Source organism: Brachycentrus maculatus, unplaced genomic scaffold (genome assembly GCF_059751285.1).
Source record: "Brachycentrus maculatus isolate JH-2025_06_01 unplaced genomic scaffold, ASM5975128v1 h1tg000173l, whole genome shotgun sequence".
Lineage (NCBI taxonomy): Eukaryota > Metazoa > Arthropoda > Insecta > Trichoptera > Brachycentridae > Brachycentrus > Brachycentrus maculatus.
The window spans coordinates 1,529,662-1,552,029 of record NW_028280926.1 but is presented as its reverse complement, the minus strand read 5'-3'; the positions used below and the strand labels follow the sequence as shown (position 1 = coordinate 1,552,029).

Genomic DNA, 22,368 nt, shown 5'->3' with positions numbered 1-22,368 from the left:
TTTTTCAAGCCCGAAACAGAAATGAGTAGTTATATGAGACGCGGTGAGCGTATACTTGGCTTTAAATCGGTAAATTTCTGCGCTCGCCATTTTGTTCAAATTGTCAGTTATTCTGTTAGATAACTGAAGAAATGAAAACTTGATCGAATTTTTCTAATGTGAGTAGTCAATGATCGTGAAAGATTACAAAATAGAATATTGTGAACCGCGAATTCGGTGGTTTTGTGAATGATAGGTTACCTTATTTTAACTGCGTCTTATTCCGCACATCCTGTGGATTTTGTGTACATTGTGATATTTCGCCGTCATGCTTGCGAGTGATAAATATTTACCCGTTTACTGTGCGTTATTTACGTTTTTGTGATATTTTGACAGCGCACACCTACTATGGCAGAAAAACCGATCATGGGCTTCAGAACCTCGAAGAAGAATGATCTCGCCAAACCTTTGCATATTCAGAGACTGGAGGCCGCCTTGGACATCGGGCCCTTCATGTCCTACATGAATAAGGTCCTGGGGAAAGACCAGTCCAGCGATAGAGATTCAGATTCCAACAGTCACCTGACTGAAGAGAAAATGTGCGAGGGTGACAAAATTATTCACGGAGTTGTCACCACTAAAGAAGGTATGTAGGATATTGTGTAATGTCATTTGTTATGGTTGCTCCAGTATAGTGTACCTATACTGATGCATCACTATCCTACTTGTCAATATTTAATTGGTTTAAACAGTGGAAAAATTTACAAACCATGGTGCAAACGTGAGACAGTCACGGATCCCATGACGAAGCTATATTGGGAGAATATCCTAAAACTTAGCTATATTCCCCATATCAATATATAGATCACTATCATATCGTGGGTATATTGGCAAAAAACGTCAACTCTAAAATCCCTGTTTGAATAATCCCTGTTATTTAAAGCTTTTAGTCTGAATAAAATACTCGCTAAAACTAACTAACCATCACGCCGCTTCTCCGCAAGGGTAGGCAGAGAGAATAGAGCGCCACACCACTCTGCCCTTGCAAACATTCTTCGCCTCTTCCACGTTCATGCATCTCCTCATAAATACCCGCCGATTGTTACGACTCCTAACCTGACCACTTTCAAGTATTTGGCATACCTGATCGTGCCAAGTTTTTCTCGGTCTTCCTCTGCTTCTTTTCCCACTAACATTCGCCCCATAAATCCGTTTTACCGTTCTTTCCTCACTCATTCGTTCCACATGTCCAAACCATCTCAACACACCTTTCTTTATTTTATCGATAATGCTTATCTCAGCTTTGCATTCCTTCCTTATTTCACTATTCGCACATCTATCATACATCGTTTTGTCGCACATTCTTCTGAGAGATCGCATTTCGACTGCATTCAGTCTACTTTCATCCTTCTTTTGCCAACTCCATGTTTCACTTCCATACATTAGAGTTGGAACCAGGACTCCGTTGCGCACTGACAGTTTAGCTTCCGCTGATAGGTTACCCGCTAGTAAACTTAAAGTTGACTTTACTTGTAAAACCAAATAAATATGACATTTCAAACTACTTAGTGTATTTTGCCAGTTTATAGAATGTTATAGAATGTTGTATACTGCATCATTAAGTCAAAATTACACATTTTCTAGTTAACGATTTTGCCTATACACCCACGATATATTAAAACGTTTAAGACGCTCAAATGGTAGCTACATTTACAATATCCACTTCAAATTCTTGTTTTAATTCTTAATTGATAAAGACATAGAAAGGAGAGTGAATGCTGGGAACAAAGTGAATGGTGCACTGAAATTAGTTATAGCAAATAAAAACCTATCAGCGGAAGCTAAACTGGCAGTGCACAACGGAATCCTGGTTCCAACTCTAATGTATGGAAGTGAAACATGGAGTTGGCAAAAGAAGGATGAAAGTAGACTGAATGCAGTCAAAATGCGATCTCTCAGAAGAATGTGCGACAAAACGATGTATGATAGATGTGCGAATAGTGAAATAAGGAAGGAATGCAAAGCTGAGATAAGCATTGTCGATAAAATTAAGAAAGGTATGTTCAACAGTGAGATGGTTTGGACATGTGGAACGAATGAGTGAGGAAAGAACGGTAAAACGGATTTATGGGGCGAATGTTAGTGGGAAAAGAAGCAGAGGAAGACCGAGAAAAACATGGCACGATCAGGTATGCCAAATACTTGAAAGTGGTCAGGTATGTATGAGGAGATGCATGAACGTGGAAGAGGCGAAGAATGTTTGCAAGGACAGAGTGGTGTGGCGCTCTATTCTCTCTTCCTACTCCTGCGGGGAAGCGGCGTGATGGTTATTTAGTTAGTTAGTTAGTTAAATTCTTAACATTACTCGGCATTGTTATATATTATTTTCATAGATATTTTTATTTTCTTAATTCTTAATTGATTTTTGTTGATAAGTTTCCTCTGGAGTTCATGTTCCGAGCATTAGTACATCGTAGTTTCATCATGCTGTCAATGTTTTGATTAGTTAAATGGGTTTATCGTAACATTGATAATTATTTTGAATTAAAATTTTACTCAGTAAATACCACTATTTCTTAAAATCTATTAGTACATCGTAGTTTCATCATGCTGTCAATGTTTTGATTAGTTAAATGGGTTTATCGTAACATTGATAATTATTTTGAATTAAAATTTTACTCAGTAAATACCACTATTTCTTAAAATCTATTGCGACACGTGTTTCGGTGCATTCCGCATCATATTCAAACACCGTATGAAGGATGCGAAATAAACCGAAACACATGTCACAAAGATTTTAAGAAATAGTGGTATTCATTAAGTAAAACTTAAATTAAAAATGGATAGATTTATTTTATATATTAAAAGTATTCTCAACTTTGTGGTATGGTAATTAAATCATTCATCGTTTACCCACTTTAAAATGGTATTACACTAAGTGAACGATGAATGATAAGGAGAGTGTTACGGATAGATTTTACAACAAAGTGACTGCCGAATCAATTAATGAAATGATTGATTAATTAACTTGCAGAAAGACGAAGCGACAAGCTCCGTCTGTATAACATGGAGGGGGCTGGACCAAGTGATGAGGAGCGAGGATGGCTGAGATCCGCCCTCTTGTCAGACTCTCCGAGTGACTCGAGTGATGATGAGATATCGGAAACGCATCTCTCTCGCATGCTCAAGGACCACCTAATAAGGAAGAAGTACGCTGCCAAGTATTATAAGAATCCAGAGGTGAGACATCATATCGCTCACTCCTTTCAACAACGTCATATATCAAAAATCGACAATTTTCAGTTGTGCATATTTTCGGAATGCCCAGAAAATGTACTATTCCCAGCGAAAGCGCCATATTTTTAACATAATATTAACCCGCTACAGGGCAGAAAGTGTTGTTTTTGCATTTTGAAGAAAATATATTGGAAGGAAAGGTATTGTTTAATAATTTTTTTAAATATACTTAATATTTTTCAAATGTAGAAAAAACCTTCAGGTTTTACCTAAAAAGATCTGTTGCACAGTCTATCTAGAGTTTGCCTATTATCAGCGTTATTAACACTTAACGTTATGTCGGGAGGGTTTTTCATCAACCCCGGCCCTACTTATACTCAGACAGTCTGCCGCCCGACCCTCAGTATACTAATCACAAGTAACCGCAAACCCGTTTCCGGTCTGTACAATATTTTTTGGCGTCTCTCACGCTCTACCAAAAGTAACCTAATAGAACGCTTACAAGCGTATACCGCTGTCTACTAACAGTATGTAAAAGACGCTTTTCAGCGTTTCCCGCAAACAATGTGTTAAGACCCTGGAGATTAGCCCTTACCAGAGATGTGGTACTCTTTCCAAACCATCCTCTTAGTTTCTTCAGCCAGAATCTGTGAATATCAAAGTTTTATATTTTTCATCAACAAAATATAAATTCAGTGAATTATATAAGCAATTTAAAAATGAAATAGTTTTTTTTTATTACTTGAGTTTTATTTTTATTAAAAAAAAAATTGAATTTGGTAAACTTTTACAAATCGTTAGAAGAGGAAGACCTTAACCATATATTCTTTGATTGCCCAATAAATGACCAAATGCCAATTTTTTTTAAAACTGGCCCCGCTTATTCCCCTCCCTACAGATATCCATCTCATCCTGGCGAGCAGGAACCCAATTATCTACAGACTTTTAGTTGTTTTTTTGAAATTGATCGGAACAAATTTATAGTTTAATAATATATCATATGTTTAAGTATATCATATGTTATAATTAAGTAACATGATTTTATTAACTTGACATTGGCAAAAGCAATATATGTATTTCATATTCAACGCCATTATATATTTAAAAAAAAAAACTTTTACAAATTACAAGATTTTTTCAAAGAAAACATCGCTGGATGCATTTTACTTCTAACCCTTATCCGCACCCCAATGGTGCATAGGGTACTGCATCATATACAAACACACATCAAGAAAAGACTTCTGGTACACAAACAAAACTGGACATAAGATAGCCTAAAGAACAAAACCTCGTGTTTTCAAAATGTTTATATGTAAATCACCATTTCCAGAATTCCCGTTACATGTATTACGGCGCCGGGCTGCTCTCCACGTACGACCGGTGGCCCTCCCTGCAGCGGGGCGCGCAGCCCAGCGCGGGGGCGCTGCCCGCGGCCGCGCCGCCTGTGCGCAAGAGGCGGGGGCGCGGCGGCGGCGCGGGCGCGCGCTCCCGGGGGCCCCGGGCGGCCGGCGGCCAGGCCAAGGCCGCCGCCAGCCAGGAGCAGGAGGACTGGGACGAGATCGCGGCGGCCATCAAGGAAGAGGAGGACAGCGACAAGGGACTGTATGCGGGCATGAACCCTAGAGCAGCCGCCAGGTAAATGAAAATTATATATGTCTATTTAATATAAAAATCAAACATTGATTTTTCTTCTTTTTACCCTTATCCGCACCCAATGGAACATAGGGCGCTGCATCGTATTGACGCAGTGTTATCTTGATCGTTACTTACAGTCCTGCGCTTCAGGGACCAATCCAGCGTAATATTAAATAAATACCTCTAGACACGCTAACTATTACACCACGGAGGCGGACAAATTTTATTTCGGATTTTTAGAGTCAACTAAAATTAAATTAATAATAAAATAAAAGTAAATTTTATTTTATTATCAAAAGCATATAAAAATAAAATTTGTTACAATTGTTTCCCATTGTTATGGCTTTTTCAAACTACTGTCATTTTCAAACTGCAGCACTTTGAAAATGTCATAACAAGGTGAAACAGTTGTCACACATTCTTGCAGAGGAAAACCGAGAAAAACTTGACAGGATCAGGTATGTCAAATACTTAAAAGCGGTCAGGTTAGGAGTCGAAATAATCGGCGGGTATGTATGAGGAGATGCATGAACACGGAAGAGGCGAAGAAAGTTTGCACAGACAGAGTCGTGTGGCATACTATTCTCTCTGCCCACTCCTGTGGTAAAGCGGCGTGATGGTTAGTTAGTAAGTTAAATTAAATGCATCCTTCTGACCCCTATCTGCAACCAAGAGGTGCATAAGATACCACATTGAATTGAGGCGATGTCAACTGAGTTGCAAATTCATGGATGCAGAAATGGATTACTCTTGTTGAAATTTAAATAACTTAAGTGAAAGAGCTCATATTAATTGAATATGGAAGAGGAGTAGTAGGTATTAAACTCATGACCAATTTTTTTTAACAACCTCTATCTTAGAATCACTATCTTCTTGCACTGTAACGCAGTCATTAACTCTCCAAGCATCATTCATGCACCCTATAAATTTATTCTCTACCACAAAGTCTGTTAGATCTTTTACAGCGTATTTATCGCCTGGCACCAAGACAATTTTAACGCATCTCGTTATCACTTTTTAACACATCGGGATGTTTGTATATTTTATTGCACTATATCAGAGTTGGAATGCTCGTGTTATCTTCACCTATCAATTTGATTTCCAGAGCTCGTAAGAAGGCGGCCATGGCGAAAAAGCCCGAGGTGTTAGCGGCCCGTCGACGCAAGCTGTGGCAGCTCATGTGCAAGAAGGAGCTGGGTAAGGTGCAGAGAACCAGAGCGGCCCAGCACAAGGACACTCTGCAGAACTGCAAGCGCATGGCCGCGTTGTGCACCAAGCATCACAGGCAGAAAGCCATGCAGGTAGTCAGATATATTTTTTTTCAATACAAAAAGTAGGGACGAAATAGAAAATTATGTAAAGAGATTGGTTGAAAAAAATACAGTGTACACTGGATTAATTGATTTTTCTCTTTCTTTACTATCCTACCTGCAGACAACCTCTAAAATTAGAGACTGTAGATTATTTCTAAAATAAACTGAAATGGTTTTTAATTAAATATTTTAATATTTTTTGTTGTTTAAATGTACATATTCATTATTCATTCAAACCCTTATCCGCACCCTATGGTGCATAGGGCACTGCATCATATAAATGCAGTGTTATCTTGATCATTAACACTTGAAAGAAAGGTGATCAGCCCTCTGCTTCAGGTACCAGTCCAGAGTAGTATGTATTGAATAAATATCAGAGGGCAAAAATCCCTTATATTTATTTGACCCCTTCCTTGGGATCGAACCCGGGTCCTCCAGTAGCCGAGTGTGCTTACCATTACACTACCGAGGCGGACAAACGTATAAAATACATTTATACATACATTTATAAACTGAAATACATAATTAATATTTTTTTGCAGAGAGCCATCTATGTGTCTTAGTCGTTGGATTTCTTTTTACATACTTTTTTGTTATTATTATTTTATTTATCTATTTCAAAATAATATACACAAAAAAATTAAAACTGTTTTATAATTAAAAAAATATTAACTCTTGATCAAAATGGAAGGAACCTATGTATTGAAGTGTTCTATTATGTTACGAGTGATACTAGTGAGAAACAAAATAAGACTGAATGATCCATTTCATTGATTTGCTCAAAATGCAGATAGTTCTCTTTGTGGTTATAGTAAAGAAGTGAGATTTATTTTGTGAAGTGGACTCGACTGATTTTGTTTTCATTCTTTATTTCCAGTCACAAAAAAATATGAAGGAAACAGTTTGGCGATGTAAGAGGTTGACGAGGGAGATGCAAGCTTACTGGAAGAGGTACGACCGGGTGGAACGGGAAACCAGAAGAAGAATGGAGAAAGAAGCCGAAGAACAAAGAAAGGTTTGGAAAATATATAAAAAAATAAAAAAATAACTATATATGTAATTTGCTAGCCGACGACCCGTATTTGGCTGTTTTGACATTACTTTCAGAAAATATTTTACCACGCAAGGTGAAGACTGACCGGAGCATTTCGTCGTAACATCGCTCGCGGCGAGCATTAGCGAGCATCCGAAACTATGGATGGAGCGCTCGGCTCGCTGTACTGACTGCCTGAATGCTCGCATCCTAACGTGTTACGTTGCGACGAAATGCTCCAGTCAGTCTTCACTCTAAGAGCTTTCGCTGCATTCATTGTACCAATGATAATACACAACTTCATAATCTTGAAAAATATATTCTATGACATTTTTGTATTATTTGTTTAGAATTTATTTACTTATATTTCTTCACTTCAAACTTTGATGTGAAGTGTGCAAGCCTCTAAGGCTCAAATTGCGTATACATACATTATATTAAATACAATGATAAAAAAGAACAAAATATAAATGATTAATAAAAATAGCAGTTTACGAAAAGTAATATTAAATAAAGTGAAACTAAAGATATACATTAAATATTCATGCCAACTGTGTCTGTTTAATCACAACATTTTGATCTGTGTCCAAATACTTGTTCACAGATCTGAAGTTGTTTTACATTTTATTCATCTCGACATAGAAGAAGAATATTTATTTATATTTCTTTAAAGTAAAAGATGGATAAAAAAAAATTAAAATCAGGTTTTCCGGCATTTCCCAGCATGTAAAATAATCTGGGTTCGGATCCTGCATATAAATAAAAGTGTCTCTGCTTAGTAAAATCATAGCATAACTAACTAACCATCACGCCGCTTCTCCGCAGGGGTAGGCAGAGAGAATCGAATGCCACACCACTCAGTCTTTGCAAACATTCTTCGCCACTTCTACATTCATGCATCTCCTCATACATATCCGACAATTATTACGACTCCTGACCCGGCAAAATCATTCTAAATTGAATCATGGTACATTATGAGATTGATCATATATGTATGACTTCCAAAATAAAGTAGTGTGGTTGTCAATCACGGGTAGAATGTGAATGTTACACGTGTGTAAAGTGATCACTTAACCAGCCTATGACAGCCCTGTAAATACCCAGACGTTTATTTTCTTTTCATCTATGTTGAGATGTCAAAAATGTCTGTTTAATATACATATTAAGTATTTCTTCATGACTAAGTTCTCTGTTTTCAGATGGATGTGGAATTCATTGAGGCAAAGCGCCAGCAGCGGAAACTGAATTTCCTCATAACGCAGACAGAACTGTACGCACATTTCATGTCGCACAAGATAGGAAAGGATATTTCCCCGAGTGCGCAACTGCGCATCCTCAGCCAATTGGATGAAGAGTCCACACCGAGAAACATGTCACATTTGGACACCTATGACGTGTAAGTTTGTCTTTACATTTCATTTTGGTCGGTTGGATAGCCTGATCTTGCAGATCTTAAGGCGGAGACTGACCGGAGCATTCCGTCGTAACATAATGTCGTTACATTGCTCGCGGCGAGCATCACCGAGTATCCGAAACTATGGATGGAGCGCTCGGCTCGGTGTACTGACTGCCTGAATGCTCGCATCGTAACGTGTTACGTTACGACGAAATGCTCCGGTCAGTCTCCACCTTAACAGACACATTTGTGGTATCAGATGCGATACGGTCAATCTCGACAATATGTTTTAATTTCGCCTTTCGGTGAGTCGGTTAATTTGAATATGCGGTTTTCCAGAGACACGATGAAGGAGCGCGCCAAGCACAACGCGATGGACGCGTTTGAGGCGGACCGCGCGCGTTCCCGGCAGTTCTTGGGGAACTCCCCCGGGGCCGGCGGGGAGCACGCGCAGCCCTCGCTGTTCAGGGGCACCCTCAAGGGGTACCAGCTCAAGGGGATGAATTGGCTTGCCAACCTGTATGACCAGGTAAAATACTGGAATGATATTCGGAGCATCCGCCTCCAACACTACATTTCGAAAACATAAATTACTACCAGTACCTATAACTTGCATAAATCGAGGTTGAATGTTATTTCATTATTTGAACTCTTATCTGCACCCAATGGTGCATAGGGCACTGCATTTTATAGAAGCAGTGGTATCTTGTTAACACATTGTTTGCGGGAAATGCTTAAAAGTTCCTTTTGCAAACTGTTGGTAGAGAACGGGAGACGTTCATATACGTTCTATTGGCTTACTTTTGGTAGAGAGCCAAAAAACAAAGCAGTTACTTGTAATTAGTATACGACCCTAATTTGTATACTAGTTAGGGTTAGGGTTAATGAAAAAACCGCCCGACAACAATGTGTTAAAATACATCATTGAAATGTGATCAGCCCTGCGCCTAGTGTCTAGGATAATTTGAATAAATATGATAGTGAAAAATCACTTTTATTTATTCTGACCCCTCTGGGAATCGAACCCGGGACCTCCAGCATGGTAGCTAACGTGCTGACGACTACACTACAGATGCGGGCAGAATGTAAAAAAAGATAAATATTTGTGTTTTTATTGTTTACACAAATATTTCCATTTCATACTATTTCTGTGAGCCTAAGCGGCTCATTATTAGAAATAGGTATAAAATTGTGATCGGGACCACAACCCGGCACTAACGCATATCATAAACTTTTTGTATGCAACCGAGAGCGATTTAACTCCCTTAAGGTATCTAATCAGTTATAATTCTATTTTGAATCTCCAATAAGCGCATATCTTGCTGTTTATATTGGTTTAAAAAAAAAGTGTACGCGCAACGTGTCCAGTTCTTTGGTCACGTTGCGCGTGGCAACTATGATAGCCTGGAACGACTAGTTGTGATCGGTAGCCTGGAGGGAAAGTGAAGGAGAGGAAGATCCCCCACACGATGGACCGATCAAATTAAGGCAGCAGCAGGCACCTCAGTGGTTGGAGCGCTACGTGCAGCGCAGTCAAGGGATAACTGGAGAAGAGTCATTGCTTCTGCAAGGGTCACAACCCTCAGCAATGAGGAAAAAGACGGAGAAAAAAATAATAGGAAGCATATTAATGTTGCTGTGTAATTTCCAGGGTATCAGCGGGATACTGGCGGACGAGATGGGTTTGGGTAAAACAGTTCAGTGCATAGCTTTCCTGTGTCACGTGGCCGAAAGGCTAGGAGTGTGGGGGCCCTTCCTGGTCGTGTCCCCCGCCAGTACTCTTCACAACTGGCAGCAGGAGATGCAACGCTTCGTTCCCGACTTCAAAGTGGTGAGAAATTATTTCATTTACTGTCCATTTTAGGAATGCATTCTTCTCCATCTTCTTTAAACCCTTATCCGCACCCCAATGGTGCAAAGGACACTGCATCATATAAATGCAGTTATATCTTGATCGTTGACACATGAAGGAAAGGTGATCAGCCGTGCGCTTCAGGTACCAGGCTAGGGTAGTATTGAATAAATATTAGAGCGATAAAATCACTTATATTTATTTGACCCCCCCCCCTGGGGATCGCACCCGGGACCTCCAGAACGGTAGCCGAGCGTCCTGACCATTACACTACGGAGGCGGACAGGAATGCATTTGGCAACTAAAAACTGCTGAAATGCGAATGCTTGTAGATGGTCAGCTGGAGTGTCACTTGGAGACAAAATAAACAGTTCACGCATTTATGCAAACCTGGGTGTAACTGACATCAAAGAGGAAAGGCAATTGAGATGGTATGGGCACATAGGACATAGAAGACCTAAACATATGAATTAATATTCTCAATATTATTAATATTTAAAGCATTTACTTTGTGGTTAGTCATTTTTACTTATTTTTTTTTTTTTTACTTACTTTTTACTTATTTTCGACGTATGTTTTCGGACGGTTTCGACGATGTACGTTTAACGACGATGTACGTTTCGACGTATGTGTTCGGACGGTTTCGACGATGTACGTTTAACCTCGGCTCGTAACGCATGTCTGTATTGAAAACTATAGTGCATGTTGGTCTTCGAGTCGACCAAAAATCGCATGTGTTAGACATTTTGTGTAGTTTTGAGTGTGTAAATGGTGCTATGGTGGTGAAGGGTAGTATTGTTTGCATGCTGTGTTAGTGATTGTCCTGACGAAGAGACGGGTACGTCTCGAAACCGGTAGACGTAAAAATCTCGGTGAGTGGTTATATACTAATTTTACTAACATTTTTGTAAAAAAATAAATAAGTAAATATGAATTAATTTTTAAATCAAACACAGATTTTTTGAGTCTACTCGATATTCGTTTGAAAATGTCATAACTTACCAAAGCCACATCACAAAATTGATACATTTTAACTTCAACTATGGTCAGTAAAAGCAACATTTAGGAATATTTACATTTTTCCCGTTTTTAAATCACATTTTCATATGGTGTATGTACAACATACATATCACCGGTCCACGCGGAAGTTTTTAGCACCGTAAGGGAAGGGTTAAAAAATTGTAAAGTTTTAAAATTACAATGTTTATTTATTATTTTGAGAAATAAAAACACTTTGATCACTCTCATCTGAGTGGATTATTTTATTAAAATAAAACACTTGAATACATATACCATTTTATCGAGTTTTATTTTTATTTACGACTAGTTTCGAAAACGACAGATGATTTCATCTTCTGGTACAAATTAAAACAGTTTTAATTCGTACCAGAAGATGAAAACATCTGTCGTTTTCGAAACTATTCGTAAATAAAAATAAAGCTCGATAAAGTGGTAAATTCAAGTGTTTAATTTTAATAAAATAATCATATCATTCCACAAAGTTAATGCCGAATCAATAAATAATATGAGTGGATCATAAAACAAAGTCTTTTTATTTATCAAAATTATATATCAATATGGTCCACAAAGTTAATGCTTTCAATATTCATGTCCGCCTCCGTAGTGTAATGGTCAGCACGCTCGGCTACCGTTCTGGAGGTCCCGGGTTCGATTCCCAAGGGGGGTAAAATAAATATAAGTGATTTTTTCACTGTCATATTTATTCAATATTACCCTGGACTGGTACCTGAAGCGGAGGGCTGATCACCTTTCCTTCATGTGTAAACGATCAAGATAACACTGCGTTTATATGACGCAGTGCCCTATGCACCATTGGGGTGCGGATAAGGGTTTTATTATTATTATTATTATATTCAAAACAATGTTTATTCTTCAGGTACCGTATTGGGGCAACCCCAACGAGCGCAAGATCCTTCGGCAGTTCTGGGAGCGTCGCGATCTCCACACCAAGGAGGCGGCCTACCACGTGGTCATCACGTCCTACCAGATCGTGGTGGCCGACATCAAGTACATGAACAGGATCAAGTGGCAGCACATGATCCTGGACGAGGCGCAAGCCATCAAGTCCTCGGGATCCCAGAGGTGGAAATTGCTCCTAGGCTTTAGCTGCAGAAATAGGCTGTTGCTTTCTGGTAAGAAGTAAACTAACTGACTAACATCCTCATCCACATTCATGCATCTCCTCTTACATACTCACCGATTATTTTGACTTCTGACCTGACCACTTTCAAGTATTTGACACACTTGATCATCTGCGAAGTGTAATTTGTCAATTACATAAATGTAATTTCATTAATATATTCGGCAGTCACTTTGTGGACAAATCAATCCATTTTTAATTAATGTTTTACTTAGTAAATACCACTATTTCTTAAAATCTACTGTGACACATGTTTTGATGCATTCCTCGAAACACGTGTCACAGTAGATTTTAAGAAATAATGGTATTTACTAAGTAAAACATTAATTAAAAATACATAAATGTAAACTAAGTAACCATCACGCCGCTTCACCTAGGCAGAGAAAATAGCCCACCACACCACTCTGTCTTTGCAAACATTCTTCTCCTCTTCCACATTCATGCATCTCCTCTTACACACCCGCCAATTATTCCAACTCCTGATCCGGCCGCTTTCCTGTATTTGATATACCTGATTGTGTCAAGTTTTCCTCGGTCTTCCTCTCCTTATTTTTTCAACTACATTCGCGTTGTAAATTTGTTTTATTTTTATTTTATATAGATTTCTTTAAATATGATGAAAAGATGTAAATAGTAGTAAACCGGAGGTCCTGGGTTCGATTCCCAAGGGGGGTCAAATAAATATAAGTGATTATTTCACTCTTTTGTTTATTCAATATTACTTTGGACTGAAGCGGAGGACCGATTGCCTTTCCTTCATGTGTTAACAATCAAGATAACACTTCATTTATATGATGCAGTGCCCTTATCCGCACCATCAATAAGGGTTTATATAAATGTTTTCTAAGGATGGAAAAATTGTAATTGATATAGAAAAGAAGTGATTACTGGGAACAGAATAAACGGTGCACTGAATTCAGTTATAGCAAATAAAACCCCATTAGCGAAAGCTATACTGGCAGTTCACAATGGAGTCCTGGTCCAACCCTAATGTATGGAAGTGAAGACTGGAGTTGGCAAAAGAATGTTAAAAGTAGACTGGATGCAGTCGAAATGCGTTCTCTCAGACGAATGTGCGGCAAAACGTTGTGTGATAGATGTTCAAATGGTGATATAAGGAAAGAATGCAAGTTGCAGTTGTTTTAGCGAGTGTTTTTGCCCAGAATTTTCACTCATGAATTACATGAAATTATAGTAACTTTAAACATAAAGAGTAAATCCACTCTTGAGTAGGCATAGGCTATGAAACTTAAAAAATTGAAGCCTGAGTAGGGTCATGATAAGCGGTGTTGCATAAGCCGTAGCTAGATTTCAGAGTCGCTTGGACGTTAGGTAATTTAAAAAAAATAAAAAATGCAGTTGTTTTTTGTAAAATTTGCTGTGGCCATAAATAAATGGGTAGCGTTAAATATTAAATGACTCTTTTTTCTCTTACTTGCAATGCAAATATTCCCTTTGTACCAAATATGCTAGAATTTATCATACCGCCATTCCCTAATATTTTATTACAAATCATTTCAGGAACTCCTATCCAAAACAGCATGGCGGAATTATGGTCCCTGCTGCATTTTATCATGCCGACTCTTTTTGATTCTCACGATGAATTTAACGAGTGGTTTTCAAAAGACATTGAAAGTCACGCGGAAAACAAAACGGCTATCGATGAAAGTAAGCACATTTATAAATAAATATTATAATCATAAAAAAATAATGTTTGAAATGATATTATTGTAATTTTTTTTAAATTGCAGAGCACTTATCAAGGTTACACATGATTCTCAAGCCGTTTATGTTACGGAGGATAAAGAAAGATGTGGAAAATGAACTTTCGGACAAAATTGAGGTGATGGTGTATTGTCCCCTTACAACAAGACAGAACCTCCTTTATTTTGGTATGTTTTACATTCTATTCACCCTTTTCTAAATTTCTCGGACTCAGATCGTAATAGTTTTTGTCGTGTATAATATGTGACTTATTCTTCATACTTGATATCCATCCATTTTTTTTTTCGTTTAATCTTATGAACAAGCATTACCTGCCCATTAATTTTAATAGGCCATGTATAAAATTCAAACTGACTGATATCACTAGAATGTTTTTGGTTGGTTGGAAGATATTGCTTCTCAGCAATAAACCTGCCAATGTGCATATCGCTCACTCCTTTCAAGAACGTCATAAATAAAAAAACTTGATTTTTCAGGAGAACGTTTTTAAAGTTTAAAAATATAATACAATGTATTAAAAATAAATATCAAGCCACTTATTGAACTTTTTACTTCGCAACACATCTTTTTAAGTAAAACCTGAAGGTTTTTTCTCCATTTGAAAAATATCAAGTATATTTAAATAAATAATTTAACAAAACCTTTTCTTCAAAATGCAAAAACAACACTTTCTGCCCTGTAGCGGGTAAATATTAAGTTAAAAATATGCCTCTTTTGCTGGGATATAGTACATTTTCTGGGCATTCCGAAAACATGCACAACTGAAAATTGACGATTTTTGATTTATGGCGTTCTTGAAAGGAGTGAGCGATATGTTCTATGTTATAAGGTGATTAGTAAATTCAGAAAAAAATATTATTAAGACACCTTAAATGTTTTTAATTCTGATATTGAATTTACATGGTGTTTTTCCAATGTAAAAGGGTATGCAATTTGGAACATTTCAATTTATAAACACCATAACGATTATGCATGATGAATTATGAAGAGAGTGTTATATTACCATACCACAAAATTAACAATGCTTTTAATATACAAAATATAAATACCTTAAATGTTCTTTAATTCTGATGTTGAATTTACTCTATGTTTTTCCAATGTAAAAGGCTTGGCTATTGGAACAATTTAATTGACAAATGACAGAATGATTGTGAAAGATGAATGATAAGGAGAGTGTTATATTATCATACCAAAAAGTTAACGTTATATTATCATACCAAAAAGTTAACGTTATATTATCATACCAAAAAGTTAACAATGAATATAGAAAAATAATATTTTAATGCGATACGTTATATATCTTATTGATGTTCAATAGTTTGTATGACTATAATATATAGTGGAACCTCTCATAACGAGTAAATCGCATAACAAGCAACAAAAAAAGTTAAAAAGTTACTCCCTTGGCGAGCTATATTTCGCATAACGAGTTGCAAAGAAAGGTCAAGTCCCTTTTTCACGACTTCACTCGTGAGCCGGGACTTCTGCACCAGTCAAAACATTTTTTTTTTGCTTAACAAGTAAGATTTCGGAAAGAATTATGTTCGTTATGACAGGTTCCACTAGATAATATATTTGTTTATTTATAAAATTAAAATGTAACTTTGTATTAAAATCACTATAAATATTTTATTATAACTTAATTATGATGTATACCGGTTTCGAAGCTAACAGCTTCTTTATCAAGACTGATTAATACTATTATTGAGCAGTCTTAATCAGTCTAGTCTAAGTCTACCAGTTTCGAAGCTAACCGCTTGTTTATCAAGACTGATTAATACTATTATTAATCAGTCTTAATCAGTCTAGTTTAAGACTCGTTAATACTATTATTGATCAGTCTTAATTAGTCTAGTCTAAGTATTAATCAGTCTTGGTAAAGAAGCGATTCGCTTCGAAACCGGTAGACATTATAGTTAAGTTAAAATAAAATATTTATAGTTATTTTTTAAAGAACAAAGTTAACAAATAGAAAATCAAGAAGTTAGTGCTTCAAATATGAATTATATTTGTTTATTCTTACATTTATTATTTTTCTTTTACAGCCCTAAAGAAAAAAATTAAAATAGATGACCTGCTTCATTATTCAGTGGGCGGGGAGCCTGGACATAGTGTAGATAAAAATTTCACTTCTAATCTTATGAATCTAGTCATGCAATTCAGAAAGGCGAGTTCTATTTTCATACTATTTAAAAATATTATGTATAATATCACCTTCATTTAGCAGGTATGGTCCGTTGGAAAAAAAATTGGCTCAAGCCGAGTAAAGGTTGACAGTATAGTCAATATCAATCAGAAATTGGGATAACATCTTTGTTAAATATCTTCTGTGATTCTTTAAATCTGGGCAGACTAACACTGAAGAAGTCTGTAGTTTTCATTATGACAAAAATGAAATATAAGTTTGTAATAGCTAGAGCTCCGACTCCATAGTGTAATGGTGAGCACGCTCGGCTATCGCTTTGGAGGTCCCGGGTTCGATTCCCAGGGGGCAGGTCAAATAAATATAAGTGTTTTTTCACTTTAATATACTGGTAGTTGAAGCAGTGGGCTGATCATTTTTCCTTCATGTGTTAATGATCAAGATAATACTGCGTGTATATCATGCAGTGCCCTATGCACCATCGGGTGCGGATAAGGGTGTAGAGATATGACTAATGGGTAAATGTTACTTTTGAAGTTGTCCTATTGAGATGCTATTTGTTACTTTTTCTCGGGTTATAATTCATTCCAGTTATGTTTTTGATAATAATAAAAAAAAAAGGCTTGTCTGTAAATCACTGTTTTCGTAAAATACTACCTCAAGGGCGCATTACTGTGATAAAATTGTGGAAAAGGAGATAGTAGAAATTATTTAGCAATGAGATGTCAAAAATGTAAATATTTTCTCAATTAGTTTAGTGATATGTGTGTATTGCATTTTCAATTTGATATATGAACATTTTTATTTCAGGTTTGCAACCATCCCGAGCTTTTTGAAAGAAGGGATGTGAAATCGCCCTTGTTCCTCAAGTGCGATGAGTATTTAGTTCCAAAAATGATTGCCGAAGATACTTCGCTCTCAATACCCCTTCCATCCAAACTGCACCTGCTATATAATAAGTTTTCAGTATTCGCTAAGGAGTACATACATAGGAATTTATTTAATGACGATAATTTAGGGGGAATTTTTAGTTTCTCTAGATTCATGGATATGTCTCCCGAAGAAATTTACAGTATTACTCTCGGAGAATGGTTTAGTTTGTGAGTATTCTCGATATTTATATTTTTGTCTCCATTCAAAATTATTTTTCAAACTTGTCATAACTTTAAGTCGTGTTGTGTCGCGGAGAAATAACTGAGAAAACTTGTGGTTTAATTTTTTTTTTAATACAGTGAAACCTCTATCTATCGTTTTTAAAAACGACCTATTAAAATAAACTAAGAATGCGGGAAAACAATGAATGCGGGTTTAAGAGGTCAATACGCAATTAGATACGACCGAGTAAAGATACCGTCCTCCCAATCTGCATAACCATTCGTAGGCTAAAATTCTAAGAAGAATATATAATTCAGATGCAAATGTATTTATTTAAAAAAAATACAAACCTGAATAGAATTTTAAAAAATACTTTTGTTTTTTAACTGTTTTATTTTCGTAAGTCAATAGTATATTTTCGGCTTCTGGTATCGGTTACACAAGCTTTCGATAGTTTCTATCCCATACGTTGCCGTTGAATGTAAGAAAATTGGAAATAATGTAAATAATAGACAAAATGTATGAAATATGCAGCTTAATTCGAACGATAAATGCGGTAAATGGTAATAGAAAAACGATCGATGCGGTTTAGTATAGTATGAAATTAAGTCGGGATAGAAGAAATAAACGACACATCCGGGAAAACGATTATTTGAGGAACGATAGATAGAGGTTTCACTGTAACTATTTTTATCACAGTTTTCCATATTTTTTCCATTCCATTTGGGTAGGTACTGCTCATGCACCTATAAGAAATCCACTCCACTGGAGACCGCATAGTTTATTACGAGGAATTGAGAAAATAATTATTTTTCTCAACTAATCAATCTAATTCAGTTACAGTTTTTCTTTCCATTTGAAATATAGATTATGATTTAAATTTTGTACTGACATTTCTTGGTGGAACTGCATTTTATATAATAAAATATATACTATATAGTTTTCTCCAAATACATATGTATATTATATTTAATCAGTGACCGAGCTTCGTTATTACCAATATCACCAGTCTGATGATGTTGGTAGCGACGAAAACAAATAAAATACACTGGTCAAATAAAATACATGCGGAAGAAACTATATATGTAGTTGTTATTTTATTGCAAAGATAATCATATTAAAACACTCACCTTACCATCCATTGTTTACTTTGTGTAATACCACTTTTTACCATACCAGAATGTTATCAATGCTTTTAATATACAAAATATATTATCATATTCATTTATAATTATTATTACGACCTTAAATGCTCCATCAAAATGAACAAGTTGAATGAAAAAGTTGTGAGATGAAATAATTGCATAGCTTAAATTTGTAAAATCAGTACGCTGACCAGTCGTTCAGTTCATGTATTTTTAGCCAAATAGATAAAAGGTGGAGAGTTACGTTACGATGCGTGCATTCAGGCAGTCAGTACATCGAGCCGAGCGCTCCATCCATAGTTTCAGATGCTCGCTGATGCTCGCCGCGAGCGATGTTACGAAGTTATGTTACGACGAAATGCTCCGGTCAGCCTCCACCTTAACAAATAATAATACTTGGTACTACTTTTAGCTATCAGCGGAAGCTAAACTGAACGGAAGCTAAACTGAGCGGAAGCTAAGCTAAACGGAAGCTAAAAACCTATCAGCGGAAGCTAAACTGGCAGTGCACAACGGAGTCCTGGTTCCAACTCTAATGTATGGAAGTGAAACATGGAGTTGGAAAAAGAAGGATGAAAGTAGACTGCATGCAGTCGAAATGCGATCTCTCAGAAGAATGTGCGACAAAACGATGTATGATAGATGTACGAATAGTGAAATAAGGAAAGAATGCAAAGCTGAGATAAGCATTATCAATAAAATTAAGAAAGGTGTGTTGAGATGGTTTAGACATGTAGAACGAATGAGTGAGGAAAGAACGGTAAAACAAATTTATGAGGCGAATGTTAGCGGGAAAAGAAGCAGAGGAAGACCGAGAAAAACATGGCACGATCAGGTATGCCAAATACTTGAAAGTGGTCAGGTTAGGAGTCGTAACAATCGGCGGGTATGTATGAGGAGATGCATGAACGTGGAAGAGGCGAAGAATGTTTGCAAGAACAGAGTGGTGTGGCGCTCTATTCTCTCTGCCTACCCCTGCGGGGAAGCGGCGTGATGGTTAGTTAGTTAGTTAGTTAGTTAGTTAGTTTTTACTTTTAATATGTTGTATTATAAGATCCATATTTTTTCCAGAATTACTTACATGTTGGCAGCCCACCAGTGCTTAGAGAAAGTAAGACATAGACATTTGTGGTGGTCAAATGGGGAAGATGACTGCATCAAGAAGGAAACACCTTCCCAATCCCCTAAAAATAGTTATTACAATGCAGCACTGAGAAAACACCAACTAGTCATTACTCCCAACGGACATTCTATGAACTTCCATAAAAAGGACAGCCCAGTATGGGATGGATTGTTGTTTACCGATTCTCTATCTGTTACAAGTAAGTCTGTTGATCTCTATATTCCATTATGTTTTATAAGTTTTTTTCATGTTTTTCAATGTATGTATTTCCTGTTTTTTTTCTCTCATGAATAATCTTTTTTTTTCTTCCTTTTTTATACTACATCAAACCCTTATCTTTATCCGCACCCCATTGGTGCATAGGGCACTGCAACATATGAACGCAGTGTTATCTTGATCGTTAACACATGAAAGAACGGTGATCAGCCCTCCGCTTCAGGTACCAGTCGAGGGTAATATTGAATAAATATCAGAGTGAAAAAATCACTTATATTTATTTGACCCCCCCTGGGAGTCGAATCCAGGACCTCCAGAGCCTCCGGTAGCCGGTAGCCGAGCGTGCTGACCGTCACACTACGGAGGCGGATAAATTTTTTTTGTTTTTTTTTTTTATACTACTACTAACTAAAAACTAAATATTCATTACGCCACTTCAACGTAGGGGTAGGCAGAGAGAATAGAATGTCATCAGTCTTTGCACGTGAATTGAATGAGTGAAGAAAGGATATTAACAAATTTATGAGGCAAATGTGGTTTGTAATAGAAGCAGAGGAAGACCGAGTAAAACTTGGCACGATCAAGTATTTCAAATACTTGAAAGTGGAAATTCAAATACTTGAAAGTTAGGAGTCAGAGTATTCGGCGTGTATGTATGAGAAGATGTATGAATGGAGACATGTGAAGATAGTGTGCAAAGACAGATTGGTGAGGCGTTCTGTTCTCTCTGCCCACCCCTGCAGAGTAGTGGCGTATTAGTAGTTATTTAGTTAGGTTAGGTGTGCACACTCCTTATTCCAAATGTGATATAGCGATATTGATCCATCGATAAGTCGAAAACTCTTGGTTTTTGTAGATTTTATAAAGCTTTTTCTTTTCCAGGCTCCATGTACTTCACCCATACGGACCACCACATGCACAGTATGCCGGAGACCATGGAACATCGCCTCATCAGGAGTAAACACGCCTCTCCATCCACCGTACCGCCTTCGCAAATCTCGCCCTCTTCCATCATCAAGCTAGAACCGGACGGTCCAAGTCTGCAGCTACCCTCCTCACCAAAGGTATTTCGGACAAACTCTTAAGGTGGAGACTGACCGGACCATTTTGTCGTAACATCTCTCGCAGCGAGCATCAGCGAGCATCCAAAACTATGGATGGAGCGCTCGGCTCGCTGTACTGACTGCCTGAATGCTTGCATCGTAACGTAACACGTTGCTCAATGCTCCGGTCAGTCTCCACCTTTAGGCTTAACAATGAAAGGGCATAAGGAGATGAAAAAATAGAGTGCTGTAGAGTCCCGCTAATCCGAACACGTATAATCCGAACGTCCGGTTAATTCGAACATGCCCCGGAACGAAATAACTAGGTTTTTTTATGTGATAGAAGGAATTAATTAACGTCCGCCTCCGTAGTGTAATGGTCAGCACGCTCGGCTACCGTTTTGGAGGTCCCGGGTTCGATTCCCAGGGGGGGTAAAATAAATATTAGTTATTTTTTCACTCTAATATTTATTCAATATTACCCTGGACTGGTACCTGAAGCGGAGGGCTGATCACCTATCCTTCGTGTGTTAACGATCAAGACAACACTGTGTTTATATAATGCAGTGCCCTATGCACCATTGGGGTGCGGATAAGGGTTTGAATTGAAATTAAAAAAAGGAATTAATGCTTATAGGGGTGAAATTAAGTGCATGTTGTCAAATTAATTCAAAAGCAAATTAAATATGTATTTATCAAATAAAATACACTTTTTTATTTAATAATTTGGTTTAATAGCACATTGAGTGCAGTACAATAAAACTAGGCTAGCAAAACAAGTTAAAACTTAGGCCAAAACGTTAGTTAAAATAGTACTATGTACGTACATACTTCTTGTTACAAGACATAAATTCGATGATTGTCTTTTGAAGCAGGGAAGAGAGTTTATTGGATGATGCAAAGTATCGTTGTTCATTGTCTTCAAACTCACGGGTTGGCCATAATTTTGTCAAGATTTTCTCAACATGTGGACTGTAACATCCTCTCAAGATTCAGCGGCCCAGTAAACAACATCCTTTTTTTATATTTTCAAAAAGCAGTGAGTTGCATCTGTACTGTAGTGCAGGAGTTCCCAATCTTTTTCAGCCCGCGGCGCACTTCCAACTTTAGTATTTTGTCACGGCGCCCTACTTTAAAAAGCTATTTGGAATAGATAATGTGACTATATACATATGTATATACATTATAGTCGAAAGAAATAGGTACCTACCTACAATAATAGAAGTTGGGTAGAATGATGCTAGCTCTCAAAATAGAAATTGTTGCTTTATA

At 37.1% G+C, this 22,368-nt stretch overlaps 1 protein-coding gene across 1 annotated transcript in view; it reads left to right on the top strand.

Annotated features, from left to right (window-relative positions):
* The window catches only part of Ino80 (chromatin-remodeling ATPase INO80), a 124,227-nt gene continuing 101,859 nt past the window's right edge, over positions 1-22,368 (top strand). Inside the window, exons 1-16 of the mRNA XM_088262156.1 lie at positions 1-158; positions 376-625; positions 3,014-3,219; positions 4,547-4,851; positions 5,957-6,152; positions 7,042-7,179; positions 8,397-8,593; positions 8,933-9,122; positions 10,245-10,424; positions 12,343-12,598; positions 14,128-14,274; positions 14,358-14,498; positions 16,377-16,498; positions 17,285-17,574; positions 19,786-20,036; positions 20,936-21,117. Coding sequence (XP_088118282.1) covers positions 388-625; positions 3,014-3,219; positions 4,547-4,851; positions 5,957-6,152; positions 7,042-7,179; positions 8,397-8,593; positions 8,933-9,122; positions 10,245-10,424; positions 12,343-12,598; positions 14,128-14,274; positions 14,358-14,498; positions 16,377-16,498; positions 17,285-17,574; positions 19,786-20,036; positions 20,936-21,117 — 3,039 coding nt within the window. The 5' untranslated portion in view covers positions 1-158; positions 376-387. The remainder of the gene's footprint in view (positions 159-375; positions 626-3,013; positions 3,220-4,546; positions 4,852-5,956; positions 6,153-7,041; positions 7,180-8,396; positions 8,594-8,932; positions 9,123-10,244; positions 10,425-12,342; positions 12,599-14,127; positions 14,275-14,357; positions 14,499-16,376; positions 16,499-17,284; positions 17,575-19,785; positions 20,037-20,935; positions 21,118-22,368) is intronic.